Source organism: Calonectris borealis, chromosome 1, assembly GCF_964195595.1.
Source record: "Calonectris borealis chromosome 1, bCalBor7.hap1.2, whole genome shotgun sequence".
Classification (NCBI taxonomy): domain Eukaryota; kingdom Metazoa; phylum Chordata; class Aves; order Procellariiformes; family Procellariidae; genus Calonectris; species Calonectris borealis.
The window spans coordinates 101563872-101578615 of NC_134312.1; the positions used below are offsets into that span (position 1 = coordinate 101563872).

The window sequence follows — 14744 nt, forward strand, 5'->3', positions numbered from 1 at the left end:
AAAAGATGTGGATGCTTTATTATTCCCAAACCAATAAAATTAAGGAAATTTAGAGTTAAAATCAAACTGAAAAGTAAACCCAACAAAGCATGGAAATAAATAATCCAGACACCTGAACTATTCATTGTGCTATCATGCAAAAACCTCACAGTGAAAATAAGTAAAGCAGCATTTTTAGAAAACAGGTCCTTTTTTATTATTATTACTTGTTGTCATTGGAGAGGAAAACAGATATGTTTTCAGACACACAAACCCTTCTTCAGATTATTTTGTTGAGCCTGGGTGCCGGAACACTTCCCTGCTCTTCCCAAAAATATTGCTTGGATACTGAAAGAGACAAACCTCTTGGTTTGTATAACATTTCCACAAGGCCATCACAACTCCAGCAGGGCTTGTGTCACAGCAGTGCCTCTGTCCCCACGCTAGATCAAACAGAGGCAACACTAAGTCTCCCTCAGCCTACTGGCGGAGGCAGAAAAGGAACGAGGGTTAACATTAAAGTTGCCTCACATGTTTCATAACACACATTCCAGGTACAGGCTCAAGTTCACTGAAGTACGTCAGTGTACTTCACTCTAGATGGCTGGTTAAACCTTAAATCTGTTTTTTGATGGAAATTCCCATTCTTATTTAAATACTATATAAGACTAATAAATAAGGGTTAAAAAAATCTTTACAGTAATTCATTATACTTTAAATGCAGGTTGCTGCTGAATAGTAAAAATCTCAGATCAGATCCTTCAAAATCATGGCACAGTCCTAGAATAACAAAATACTAAAAACTATTCTAGGCTTTCTAATCTTTTTTTTTTTTAAAGACCATAGAGTATGTTCATTTTGTAGTTGCATGCATTTCTACTGAAATTATTAAAGCTCTTTTTTTAAGAAAAAAGCAAGTTACAGGCCAGCCAGAACGTACAGATCGATTAAGTTGAGCATACAGTTGTTTGTCACAGCTAGGCCAAATCAAGGCACATAAGTATATATCCAAATCTCTTCCAAACCTCTGTGTTAAGCTCATCAGTCCTTCTGTCCTCCCTGTTGCTTGCCCTTTTATTTTCTACAAAGCGCACATACCTCCATACACGTTTTTCCTTCTTCCAGATATGTGTATTTCTAGTGTTCACCTCTCTTCTACTTTTTCTAATAAGTATATCTCATCCAAAGCTTTTAAAAAGAGCTCTTTATGAATTTCTCATAAGTTTTGCCATTGTTTGTAACTGAAAACTGATTCGTCAACAAAGGTGCAATCTTCTTGGATTTCTTAGAGTTGTCCTCTGCATGTGTGTTATTTCCTATTGCTCTTAGGGCACATCTGCACCACAGCCATTTTGGTTACAGCATTTTGTGTAAGAGGCTACTACATCCTATTGTTTCCAGTGATCTAATGGCTTTCTTTAAGAGCAATTTGTGAATCTGGGGTCATTGAATACTTTGGAAGACTTCTGCACTTCTCAGAATAATCACCTAACTGTAGGCAAGATACAATTTCAGTCCTATTGAGAATAATAGCACCTGACTTTTGAAAAAGGGCAGTCCTGCTGGGGATGTGATGCAGTTGGATGCTACTCTTCAGCCCTTTCTGAGAGAGAAACTTTCTTATGCAGAATAAAAGGGAAAAACTGACCTTTTCTTCTAAAATAAAATTTTCAAGTGCACACAATCTCTCTAAGATATAGCAAAAAGAGAAATTTTAAGCATCTGTTATTCCATTTTTAAGACTATTAGGGAGAAATGTATGATGCAGTTTGTTTAATTTCTTAGAGAGCTTTTCCTAAAGTGTGTTTTGATTGAAGGTAACCAACTTGCTCACAAATACTCAGGAAACCCATTTGATTTTCATGAGTAATGCTTGTAATTTGGGATGAGCTGAATTCTTGTAAATGCTGCTAGCCCTAGGCCGTGGGATGTGCCTTTGCTGTGGGGATAGATGGCTGTTCCTTCTGGCTGGCCATGCTGTCATGATGCAAGTGCTAATAAATGTGTGTGAATTAATGCATGTGCTCTGGAGCTGAACTAAGCGTAAGTATTTCCTTTACCCAGCTATCTCCTCTTGCCCTTCTGCTCTGTGTGATAATAAGCTACTAAAACCATGCCAGTTTAGGATGCTATCCCAGTGATTTCCCTATCAAATTCTACCATTTGTGGAATGATATTCCCCCTGGAACAACAGATGAAGGAGGAAGGCAGGCTAATTGATTCAGCACTCCCCCACTGCCTCTGAGCACAGGTACTTAGCTGTAATAATTGTGAAACAGAAGAATTTGCGCTGAGTTATAAACTAGTGTCACAGAACTCAGTAAATGGTGGATACTTCATGAACTGTCAGCTGTTCAGGGTATTGCCATATAGTTTTACTGTTTCAATGCACTTTTCCAACTAGTATCTGTAACTAATGTAGTTTCCCATGTTAAGGTGGCATGATGTTCATAGTGTATAACTATGGAAGGGGGAGAAGCTGGGTTTTTTCCTTAATAAAACCATGCTCGTAAGCTGCTAAATAACAGCTGTATTTCAGTGCATTCGGGAATCATGGCTTAATATTCATGTCTCCTTTGCCCAGTTCAGAACGAGCGAGACCTTATACTAAAAACTCTTCCCATTAGTGTAACTCCACCCACTGCTAAAATACTGAGTGTTAATTTTTACACAAAACAACAAAACGGGTGTCTAGTCTCTGTGTAATGTGCACTGACAGAATGGCATTTCTCAAGAAAGTTGGTTAGCTAAAGAAATAATACCCTAGCATCTTGCAAGTGTCCAGTGTGGTTGCTTTACAGTGATTGTTTAAATTAAGCGTTAAGATTTCTATTGCTAGCATACACCTCTAAAAAATTAATATTGCTTTTGCAATTTGGAGTGTAAAGCAGCAGTATATAAAGCAGCAGACACATTTCGGTGGACTTTTTCTTTAGCTAAGCATGATTCCAATTTGGAAAAAGAAGAAAGACTACATTTTCATTGTCCAATTAAAAAAAAAAAAAACAAACATATTCAGATAGAAGGAAATGCAATTCTTTTCATTGATTTCCACACAGAAGTTTATAATATTTCCGAGAAATATTTCTGAGCTGGTGTTTTCTCTTTAATAGCATGCTCCCACCTCTCTTCTTCTTTGTTGTGTTAGCAGAGAGCTTTCTCCCATTCTGCCTTGAACTCATTTTTTTTGTTGCAGATTTTCTTTCAAATATGTCATGAATGTTTATGCAAACAAGTAGAAATTTGAGTAAAGCTTCTAAGTTACTGCAAATGCCCAAAGCTCTTATCAGACCTCTGTCCTTCTGGTGGCGATTGATGAGACTTATGGGAATTAAATTTCTTTCCCAACTACCTGCAGTGATAGCCAACTTCCACATATATAGTCCTGTAATAGTGTCTCTCAAACCCTATTCACATTGTGTAAGTGATAATACCAAAAGCACCCATTTGTTCCTTCTGGGGCATATGCTATATTTTAATTTAGGACCATGCACGTTTTAACATGAATGAACTTTCAACCTGTCTTTTGTCTGCATTTTTATGTTGCTGGATACTGCTCAGGGCTGAACGTTATCAACCTTGTCCTTTTCAGAAACTGCTTGTGGACTTCTAGAAGAGACTAAATGAGGTCTTGTTCTTGTAGCTATATTCTACCTAATCAGAGACATTTTTAAGGTGACAGTGGATTGTTTGGATGGGATTCAGTTGCCTAAAATGGCACTAAATGCCTACTCTTAGATACTCAACTGCTGCTTTGCCTCTTGCTGTCAGTCTCAAAGAGTGCAAATCTCCTGCAGATCTTGTCATATCTGCCACTCAGATGTGAATTTCTCAGATTTTCTACAGTATCTCAAATGACGCAAAGCATTTATGGTTAAGCAACTGAATCCTACCTTTTTCAGTGACAGAAAAACATTATTTACATGTATTCCTTTAGTTATTTGCTGCTTATGAAGCCTCAATAATTTTAGCACTCGAGCTCTCTTCTTAGTATTCACAGATTGTATTGCTCCAAAATTTGCTGCTCCTTGTTTTTATTTCTGAATATGTACAATAAGTGAAATAAATTTTGTTTTGTCTCCATTACTTTCTATAACAAAGTAACTTCTTGTAACACTGCTAGGAAACTTGAGTTATTTACCGTTTAACACCATTTAAATGCAGGAAAATGTCAATAGTGAAGCTCAAGCTGTTTGGCTTTTCTGAAGGTCTGTACATATGGTATGTGACTCACAGTGGGTGTACTTTATGGTTGGTATAATTCATATTTTGAAACAGAGAAGCAAAGTTTTATTTGGGAAGTCTTCATATGTTCATTATTTAGCCTTCATGTTTTAAGCTTTCATGCTGCTTAGTACCAAACATCTTGGAGTTTATGGAACAATTTTCCATTTTAAAATTGAATTTCTGTGTATTGCATTCTGGACTCTCTGTGCATGATCACTTCTGAAAATATTTTAAAATGAAAGCTGTGGAGTTTGGAAACACTTTGAAAAGACTGCCAAAGTTAGGCTTTTCTGGAGTGGCCAGAGGGAAAACTTTTATGCCTTATCTTTAACCATCAGATATAAAAATACTGCATCCAGAACACTAACTAAATTAATTTTTTTTCCACAGACTGCAGCAGGTCTAATAACAAATTTAAAGGGCAAGTGAGGAATGTATTGAGGAGAAAAAATAGAACTCTTGCTTGAAAATACAAGAGAAAAATTCAAAGCTCTCTTAGGCTACTTTAAGTTCAACAAAAACATATGTGTGTTTTGAGGCTAAATTTTTCTCACTACATTTTTATTAGTTAAAAAAAAATCCCAACTGTTGCATAAATTTTAGGAGGGCCATTTATTTTTCTCATTGTATATAAATATTAAGATGTTTTCTATCTCTTAAAAGAACAACTATGAAATACCTGCAAGATGATGAAAACAAACTTGCCATTGCCTAAATTTTTGAATGGATGCTTGCTTGATGTACTTGAAAAAATACACAAATTATTCTGATTGTCAATTTAAATTTATTGCAAGATGGGAGAATCATGACTCTGTGCTTTTAAGCAAGATGTGTAGAGCTCTCATTTCAGATCCATCTTTGATGCTGGCATTCACTGAGCACTAACATGAGCTAGCTGAAATGATGCCTCTAGATCTCTGTACATACGCTGAAAGCTGAAACAGTGGATCAACTGATAAAGAGTCCTTATTTATCATCGCTATAATAGATATGTCACAAGTACTTATTTTAAAAGTGGTGGATGAGATAGTCTCTGTTTCCAGAAATAAAACTGTACATTTAGGCAATGAGAAGAACATAGAGTTTATCCTATTGAAAGCGTAAAATGTGTAAAACTTCTGATGAGAGCAAAGCAGAAAGGGACCATGTCTATACTCCTGGCTTTTGCTTGCATCAATATATTGACAGGTATTGGGAGATGTGATAGAAGGTCTGACTGACGTAGCTGCCCTGACCCAGAAGTCAGGAATATAACTGCAAATTCTGGTTCCCCTTCTCCCCTGGCCTGACATGACTTTTGTCAGGTGATTTGTCAGGTGGCTTTAAAGTACTAGTACAAAACATAGCTTTGCTGGTATAGCTTCACCTCTACTGATCTCTCTTTGATTTGTATACAAAACTGTAAAATGCCTCTATAGTAGAGTCATTTGGAATGCATTATGAATACCCAATAGCTGAAATTTGCCTTTAAAATATCAAATTTTTCCATTCCTCCTAGAAGTGCTGGAATTCTCCATTTGCAAAGTATGCAGAAAACAACCTCTTTCTGGTTAAAGTTGTGTATTGTCTGACTTGGTTAAAAAGCAAACAAAGACTTTTAACTGCTTTTTATAAGATCTGTTCCAGTGAAACCACTGTTAACTTTGCAGAGATTTGGTTATTCTTTCTTTAAAAAGTCAACTTCTTTTATCAGCCAAAGAACAAGTCATTTGATTAATGATCATTTTTATCTCTTTGAAAGGATCCTTTCCGACCATTGGGGTGAAGTCTCTTTCGAGATTCCTGAGGGCGGGATTTTTAAATAGCATCCTGGCCTCACATCCAGTGTCAGGGGGTGGATCTTTACCCCCCAGCATTTTCTCTGGTAGGTATTCCAGCCTGTTCCCCCACATTGATTTTTCCCTTCACCCTTTGCCCCATCTCTCCACACATCTTAGGGAAACAAAACTTGGTATTGGTCAGACAGGGAGATTAGATGTCCCTTCCAATAAAAAGCCAAACTGAAAGGAAATGGAAAAGATAAATAACTTTTCAGAAACTAGCCAGTTTTCCTGAATCAATGTATAGGAAAAATTGTGAGGGAAACTGATCTGTAGTGAAGTGGTCAACCTAAATATTGGAAGAAAAGGCCTGGTATACTCTAATCATGCACTTCATGAAGCATGCCCGTGTGCACCAGGGAAATATAACTTCAAAAATGCCTCTATAAAATACCAGATTTTATGTGATTTAGTGACACCTTCCTAAAAATTTACATTCCCTTGCTAAAACATGGAAGCAAAACAAATTTGGAAAGGCAAAATTTAATTATGTATTGATATAGTAGTGTTTAAATCCTTTGTATGCTTCTGTAATTGCAACTCGTATCTCATGAAAACCACTTTAACTTTTTTAAATAACTTTTATCACAGTTTGAACTACTATAATTCTCTTAAAATGAGTGAGAAAACCCAATTGCTTGTGTTGCCAGCACGGTCTTCTGCAGTGCCTGCAGCGAGGTCCCCAGCAGAGGCAGAGCTGTACGATGGCACGAGGGACCCTGGAGGGTTGGCATAAGGTTGAATGTAGGCCAAGAACGAGACCACCATGCCAGGTGAACTGGCTGCAGTCAGATACTGGGCTGAAACAGGAAAGGAGAGGTTAGAGGCATCCTTTCCCAGAAAGGCTGTATGTGCTATCCATTCTCTTCTGGAGCCATTAAACACCATCTTCCACCAAAGCTAATAAAAGAAGAATAAATACACGTGTCTTAATTATAGTTAAAACTGAATCAAAGTTCAGTTCTGTTCCTTTCCAAACTACATATTTCTATGTAAAATTAATCTGTACATGGGCTAATGTCACACTTGTATCCTTTCAGGACATCTTACCTGTAATGTTACTTACAGTTTTTCTTAAAAGGGAAAAACCTCTTATGGTAAAAGTAGAGAGAAAATTGAAAAATTATATAATGTTATTGATTTGCTATACAAAAGAAACTGTTCTACTTCTCTATGCCCCATTTTATCTATTGCAATAATTATAGACCTCATTAATACAAGGTGATTCTTACTTTTTCTTTTTTTTAAGTGCTATTATTTCTTTGTTTACTTTCTTTCTTTGAATAGAAGCTTCTCAGCAACTTTGATGTCTTTTCTTATGACTGTTTGAGTGTCTTTTGTCAACAGTTTGTAAAATACTTTCCATATTTTTTTCTCCTTGGGATATCTGAGTGTTTAATAGCCCTTAGGCTAGTTTGGCAGTCAGCATCACAATGAGATTGGTATCATCTGTAACCAAACAACTGCGGAAGAGGAAATACTCCAGGCCTCATAACATTCTCTGTTTTATGTGTAGCATATCACTGATTCTATTAGATTAACGATGGCTTAACTGCACTCGTGGACTGGCTTCTCACCTACGTACCTACCTACAAGTTTATTTTATAAGGTCCTCAGGACTGTTGTTTTCTGAGTGCTGTAAAGCTTTTTATCACATTTTTTGGACTTAAATCATAACTCCTAAATGTAGTTTGTTTAATAAAACTGGTTCATAATTTCTTGCTATTAAATGTCTTTTACTAAGAATTCTGATTCAATCTGATGAAATATTCAAAACAGGGAAAAAATAGAAATGCAGCTACATCATGTGCAACATATACCCTAGCAAGGTAATGGAAATAAATGTTGCTGTTTGATTATGTCAACAACAACAACAAAAATGAGCCAAGCAGCAACGCCACAGAAAGGGAGAGACTGCCCATCTTCTGGAAAGTGAGGATTGCCAGGTAGTTGAAAGCCAGTGAAGAACTGTGATAAATCTGATGGACGAGATGTGTTCCTTTGAGAAAGAGTGCATCTGGGGTCCAGGTGGCATGAAACGCCACAGTGTAAGTCAGAAATTGCTGTTAAGAAATGTACCCTAATAATCTAATCTGTAGTGCTGCTATTTAACTCTTCCTTTTTTTACTTTGTCATATTTGTATTTACATTAAGCACAATCTTAATTCTGAATTGCCTCTCTTTGTTACAGAGATGACCAGATGATAACTTTCTAAATTGCTAAAACCAGCTTTGCTGTACATCCACACATTTACTGCATTTTTTGCCAGGAAAAAAAAAAAATCTGTTGAAAGGAATACTGATCTGGGATGTGACAGACTCAGAACTGAGTGCATGATTCAGTGGAAAATACAAGTTCATCCTTGAATCATTAATCACTTTAATACAAACAGAGGAGGGACGTACCCTTTGTTCCTTTTTATGGAAAAACACTGCCCTAAACACCTGACCTTTTTTCTGAGTATTGCTTTACCAAGGAACAAAGACACCCAAGGCAACCGTGCTCCAAGAAGGCATTTAAGCAATGATATCTGTGCTATCATGGCAGCCTCTGGCTGTTAGAGCAGCTATAGGCAGGCAAAATCAACTGCCCGTTGCAGTCTTGATGCTGTCTCCAAGGCTTATCCTCTGTCATTAAAAGGGAGAGGATTGCTGTTTGTGTACTGGAACTGGAGGGAAGCATGCTCGATTGCTGCCTTTGATAGCATAGTGACCCCACCTCCATTATCTGAGATATTGGGCTCATATTGGACTGTAGATTTCATAAGCCTAACAGAAGTACTTAACGTTTAATAACTTTGCTGAATTATAACCTAATTGCTTCACATATAGCTTATATCTAAGATTTCAGTGAATTTAACTATATGGAAGGCTTAAAATGCCTGCATTATTCTGCTAGTAGGGTCATCGGGAACAAAGATAATGAGATGTTTTTCATTTATCAAAACATTTAACTCAAGCTAAGTGGCAGAGTTACTTCAAAATAGTCAGAAAATGTATTCCTTACTAAAGACAAAATGCTTTTACACCTTTTTTCTACAAAATTCCCCACAGATGTTTTAAGTGAAACACAGAACTAAACTGGAAAGCCTGCTGTAAATAAGTATCTGGAAAACAGCTTGGCAGGGCAATGTAGCTGTTGGTTTCCTTTTTTCCCTTTCTACTTTTCACTCAATAGTTGGGGGTATTTCTTTTACCATTGCACTGAGAGCTGATGTTCAGTTTTGTGTAATTTGGTGTCTGCTTTTGCACTGTGCAGAGGTTCACTTATGTAAAAGGTATCCTCATTCAGCCGACTTAAAGATTAATTTATGCTGCCGCCATGGGGTGTTACATCTCTCTGCATAAATGGGCTGCCTCAAATGTAGGTGTTTTTTAAGCCTAGACATAAATATGCTGATGCAATAGTGCTTATATTTGACAGTTGCATCAAAAGTCTGTCACTGCTGTACAGCCGTTTCACTAGAAGCAAAGCTTTCAGCAGGCCTCCAAATATCTATCCTAGATTTTTGCAAAAACTAACCCATTTTCAAACAATAGCTTCCTTTTGATTTAACTATCTTTTACATCACAAATTACTTAGTTTCTAGTTATCCCACCTGTTAGCAGTACAAATTCACGTGACTTAGTTGATGTAGGTCTATAATGACAGATGGATTCACATAAGCAACGACTACTTCTTCTCAAGTGATCCTTGCATATATTAAATAGAATTCTTAAACTACTTAGCAGTTTACGCTCCTTATCATACTTACACTGGCACGAGCTGTGGAAGCTTACCCCTTCCTTCATAATTACACATACACACACAAACGTACACATATATATGCATGTTGTGAAAAACCAAATAATTAAATTGCCAGTGCTGCACCTATTTCTTCAAATTCCAGCTCTTCCAAACTAAGTACAGTGTTGTTTGCTCCCTTATGGAGAAATTCTTAGCTTACTACTCTTGCTGTGTGTTGGCAGCTCTTGATTTCAGTCATGTGTAAAGGGTTTGTTATGTAAATGCGTACCCATATTGCTTGACAGAAGTTAGGGATAGAAAAATTTATGGTATGCTGCTGTCTTTGAAGAGTGTCAGACAGATTGTTAGGCTTGCTGTGTTGGAAAGGAAGGCAGTGAAAGCAAATACCTTTCCTACTGTTTCTTTCAAGCTAAACTCCTTTCCTGAGTTTTTCTGTTGACAAGAACAACTAGAGATGGGTGTCAGACTATGAGAAACTACGGAAAAGTTCCTGCTAAGCGAAACTCCCAGACCCCCTTCATACTGTTCAGCATTCAAACTACATCATTAGCAGGAGAGGGGGAAAAAACATTAAAATTATTCTTTCCATACACACCTTTCTATGAACATCAGTGCTGTGATTTGCTTGTGAATCCTCTGATCTCCCCATGTAGCCAGCAGCTGGATCATTGCCCCCTATTTCATTCACAAAGCACCTCTCTGAAGCTTCTGTGAAAGTATCTTGATGTGACTTGTTTAACGAAGTATGAGCATCGGTTACTCCCTACCACTTATTTTGCAAGGGTTAATTATCCAGCTCTTTTATATTTTAGGAAAATGGAAGCAAAGAAATTAGGCTTGTTAAAAAAATCCACTCCTGTGAACCTCAAAAAATACATTATATGCAAGAAATGAGGATGCACTTACTTTCCAGAAACTTAGAGGTGATACAGGACAGTTTGCTCACTGCTGTCTTGGACTAGGTAATGACAGGACGACTCCTCCACATAAAGTATATTATACAGAGGATATCCCCTTTTCAGTGTTTTACTGCCTGGTTGCCTATGACTGTTTGTCTAATATACATTGTAATGTTCACATTTATTACAGAGAGTTTCTCAAAAAATGCAGACATAACTGTAGAATACTAAACCAGATGATTATCAGTTTTCTTTTCCCCAAAATTAATATTTTATTACAATTTCCAAGTGCACCTGAGTGAGCCCATTATTCTTGATGTTGTATAAACTGACAATTGAAAGCAAATTGTATTGGCAGGCCCTTATTGAACAAAATTACTCAACAAGAACCATCAAGGAGCAATTGTTCGTAGTGAAACTCAAATATAATTATGGTACTCCGATAATGAGAAAAGTAACTTCTATTTTTTTTTTTTCAGTTAATGCATTTTTCCCTACTCTGGATTCCAGCACCTAAACTGCTGTATTTTTTGTATTTTTTGTTAAATGAAAAATGCTAATCCTTTCTCGGTGACTAACAAATTGATTCTTTTATTGATATGCATTTTCTAGGATGTCTGAGCCAAATGGCACTTAGAGTTTATCCTTTCCAGCCTCAGTGCTATTTCATTGTCATGTCTAGCCTATAAACCCTACAAATAATACATAATGACATGTATTTTCTGAGGATAGAAGTTCAAAGGTATATGGACTTTTCCATTAGGCAGGCAGGAAGTACTTCAGAACTAAAATATGGATGAGCAGTAAGTAACATGAATAATGAGAGACACTTTTTTTTGTGCTTGTCCATTAGGGTTTAGCTTGAACTGTAGAACTGGGATTAAGCTCTGAGTGTAAGATGTGATAAAAGGAGGTCTTTATTCTCTACCCTTGTTAAATAGCTCATTTCATGCTCAGATGGTAATCGTAAACAATTCCAAATATTTTAGCCCTAGAAGTTCAGAAAAGTTTATTTGTATATGTGGTCATTTTTACATAATATACACTACTATTGCCTATTTTCTAAAATCTGACTACAGAAAATGTGGTAATTTATTGTAACAAGCATGTGAATTGAAGCAAGTTACTGTTCATTACTTAGAGGAGCAGAAAGATAGGAAGAGGAGAGCTGGAGGAGCCTTATGGATACACACAGAAATGCATTTGTAAATAAGCTACACACAGTTATTCATTGTTTCAAGATGAAAAGGAAAAAAAAATCTGAACTCCCTTTTTAGCCTAGCAGTAAAGCATTAGATGTGAAAACAGATTCAGAATTGTTTGACTTTTTGTGAGGTGGGAGACGGAGGGAATAATTAACTTGAATAATGTTTAGGTTTTTTTGGTCTGTTTTAGATATGTAGCCAGTGTACCTTTACCAGATTCAACTCTGCCTAACTCTGGATTTTACACACTGGTATTCAACAAGCCTGTTTAGGTGCCTTATACGGTTAATGAAGACTAGACAATTCTGACTGACTCGTATGACCTGTTTGTGGCGCACAGTTACAAAAATCTGACTCCTTCCCTTGAAATGCCTTTTTCTTTCTCAGAAAAAATCTAGATGTTGCTAGCTATGGAGATGTCTCCACAGTTACAGGAGTTAAGTTATGGGAGATGAATGCTTTTCGTTTTCTTCTTCATGTGTCAATGAGTTTCCATATTTTTCTTATTTCTTCAAGATGTATATGCTTGTCTAAAAACCTCTGCATCTGAAGTTTGCTGCTTGACCCATCTTCATTGTAACTCTTGGGTTTTGTTCATGATCAAAATTCGAGTTGAAGGGAGAAGCTTGAGAATGTGCGCCTTCATGTCCTGAAGGGACAAAACCTTAAAGAGAATTAAGAAAAAAATCTATGAGAGTGCTTAAATGTCACAGTATTAGGTCCAGTGCATCATTTATCTGTTGGAGCCCTGACCCATGATGGTTTGTTTTCTTAATTTTGGATTTAGCAACTCACACGTGTTACAACCCAAGCTTCCTTTGTGGATTTCAGAGACTTCAGGCGTATTGATACGTGGCCTCCACTGCTTCTTGAAATGAGAAATGATGCCTTTCTCATGTGTAGAAAGCAGCAAGATACTCATAAACAATGAAGGAGGAGGTGGTGGCTCATCAGTTTTGTATAGCTCAGAAGTTTAAAGTTTATGTAGACCAAAGGGAAATAGGAGCAAAACATGTGTGCTCAAATAGTAAATGGAAAAAATACATAAAGGATATTCTAAAGCACAAGACATGTCAGAATCTTATAAAGACCACAACCAGGCATAGTAATAAATAATCAAAAAATGCCCTGACAGTTCAGAATAGGATTAAAATAGTACCTTAACCATGCCGTTATACTTATGAAAGCACAAAAGCGTGTTTTACTGTAACCTTGTGTATGCAATTTTTTATTTTGCTCATTTTCAAATTTCTGTTGTAGCTTACAGCTTCTAAATATAACACACCGATGATAATGGGTGAATTCACAGTAGAGGTTAAATACGCTTTGTTTCTTATGTTCTGTAAGTACCTGTTATGTATCATGGCATACTGAATATTGATGAAGTGCAGAAGCCTCTGATACACAGACTGAATTTTGTTTAAATTCCTTTACATGTTCTGGGGTCAATAGGGCAAGTGATCCTTGAGGCAGTTAGACTCTGTGGACTAATCTTGAACCAAAGAACATCCCTTGCTCTTTCCACAAGAGGATGTAGAGTGGTGTGAACATTGAAAATGTTAAGAGTGAACTTAAGGGTGAAATATCATTAGATTAAGTGAAATATGCTGAAATTGAGTTATAAAAAAAGTGAGGTGAATTGTTTTGGTTAATCTAACTGGGCAAAAGTGTCTCTCTTAAACTGAATCTGAACAGAATCTGTTACTTATTACAGATTTTTTTTTATTGTTCTTTGCTTCAGTGCTAAAGTGAAAGTGCTGGTATTTTTAGGGTTCTAAGTCAAATTTCAAGCAATATAAATCTTAAGCCAGAATCAGTTCTATTAAAAACTTACTTTTTTTTTTTTCCCCTTCCAGAACATAATTAAATTAAAACTGAGCGGCCAAATTTTTTGTGGCTGGTCATTAACAAATTACCTATTCTTGGAGAGAAACTAGTCTACATTCTCCCTCCTACTTATACACTGATAAAGACTGCTTTTATTGCTGGGATTTCTTGATTTAAAATGGTATGATATAACCTAGTATTTGAGATCAGATGGTCAAAAATGCAATCCCTGAGCTCCGTTCATTGTTCTGACTTGTGATTTGTCATCTCTTAAAACCTCTTTCAAGTCAGTATAAGGTGGTCCTTATAAGGCATGGAGATGACAGAATGGTTCCAGGCTACCATTTTATGCAAACATCGGCTGTTGTAATGATCTGTGGAAGTTCTTGGCCAACTGCCATAATTCAGATTATTTTTTAAACTGCATCTGTTTATCCCAAGGGCCCAGGCTGGCTCACTGCCCTCTCGGGATCAGGGGAGCATGAAGACAATGCAAGGCCTCTTTGTGCACACTTTCTGCAGATATGGTGGTTCCCACAGCTTTTTCTTGCAGGCTGAGGACTTGATTTTTATGATACCTTGGCCAAGTCACTTTGCCTCATCTTCTCTTTTCACCACACATAGCATGGATTTATCTGTTTATAGATTAGTATCTGAAAAATAGTGTAAGATTCTCAAATGAAATGCATTAGATATACTCAGAATAGTTCAAGCAGCAGCTTTCAGAGCTGGTCTACAAATGCACCAGCTCTTGTTCCCCTCCATGTGTACATCTGAATTCTAAAAAGCCATCTCACCCTAAAGATGAAGGTGTCTCTTTTTTATTTCTGCTTATAATATTCATGTAAACATAAGCAGCTGGAATAAACCAGAACTTTTTTCTTCCATATTGTATTTGTAATGCTAATAAATATGTAGAAAGAGATAATTCAGATAACCAACCCAACACATGAAAACTTGAAGAAATGCAAATTTTTTTAAAAGATATATGGCTGGAAAGTATAAATGCAGAAAATAGCAAAATTTGGGCCAGTTATTG

At 36.6% G+C, this 14744-nt stretch overlaps 1 protein-coding gene across 3 annotated transcripts in view; it reads left to right on the forward strand.

Moving 5' to 3' along the window:
- EPHA6 (EPH receptor A6) overlaps window positions 1-14744 on the forward strand; it is a 515739-nt gene that overhangs the window by 427894 nt on the left and 73101 nt on the right. For all 3 annotated transcript variants that reach the window (XM_075169512.1, XM_075169520.1, XM_075169531.1), the window contains one exon: window positions 5948-6070. In XM_075169512.1, the coding sequence (XP_075025613.1) occupies window positions 5948-6070 (123 nt within the window). The remainder of the gene's footprint in view (window positions 1-5947; window positions 6071-14744) is intronic.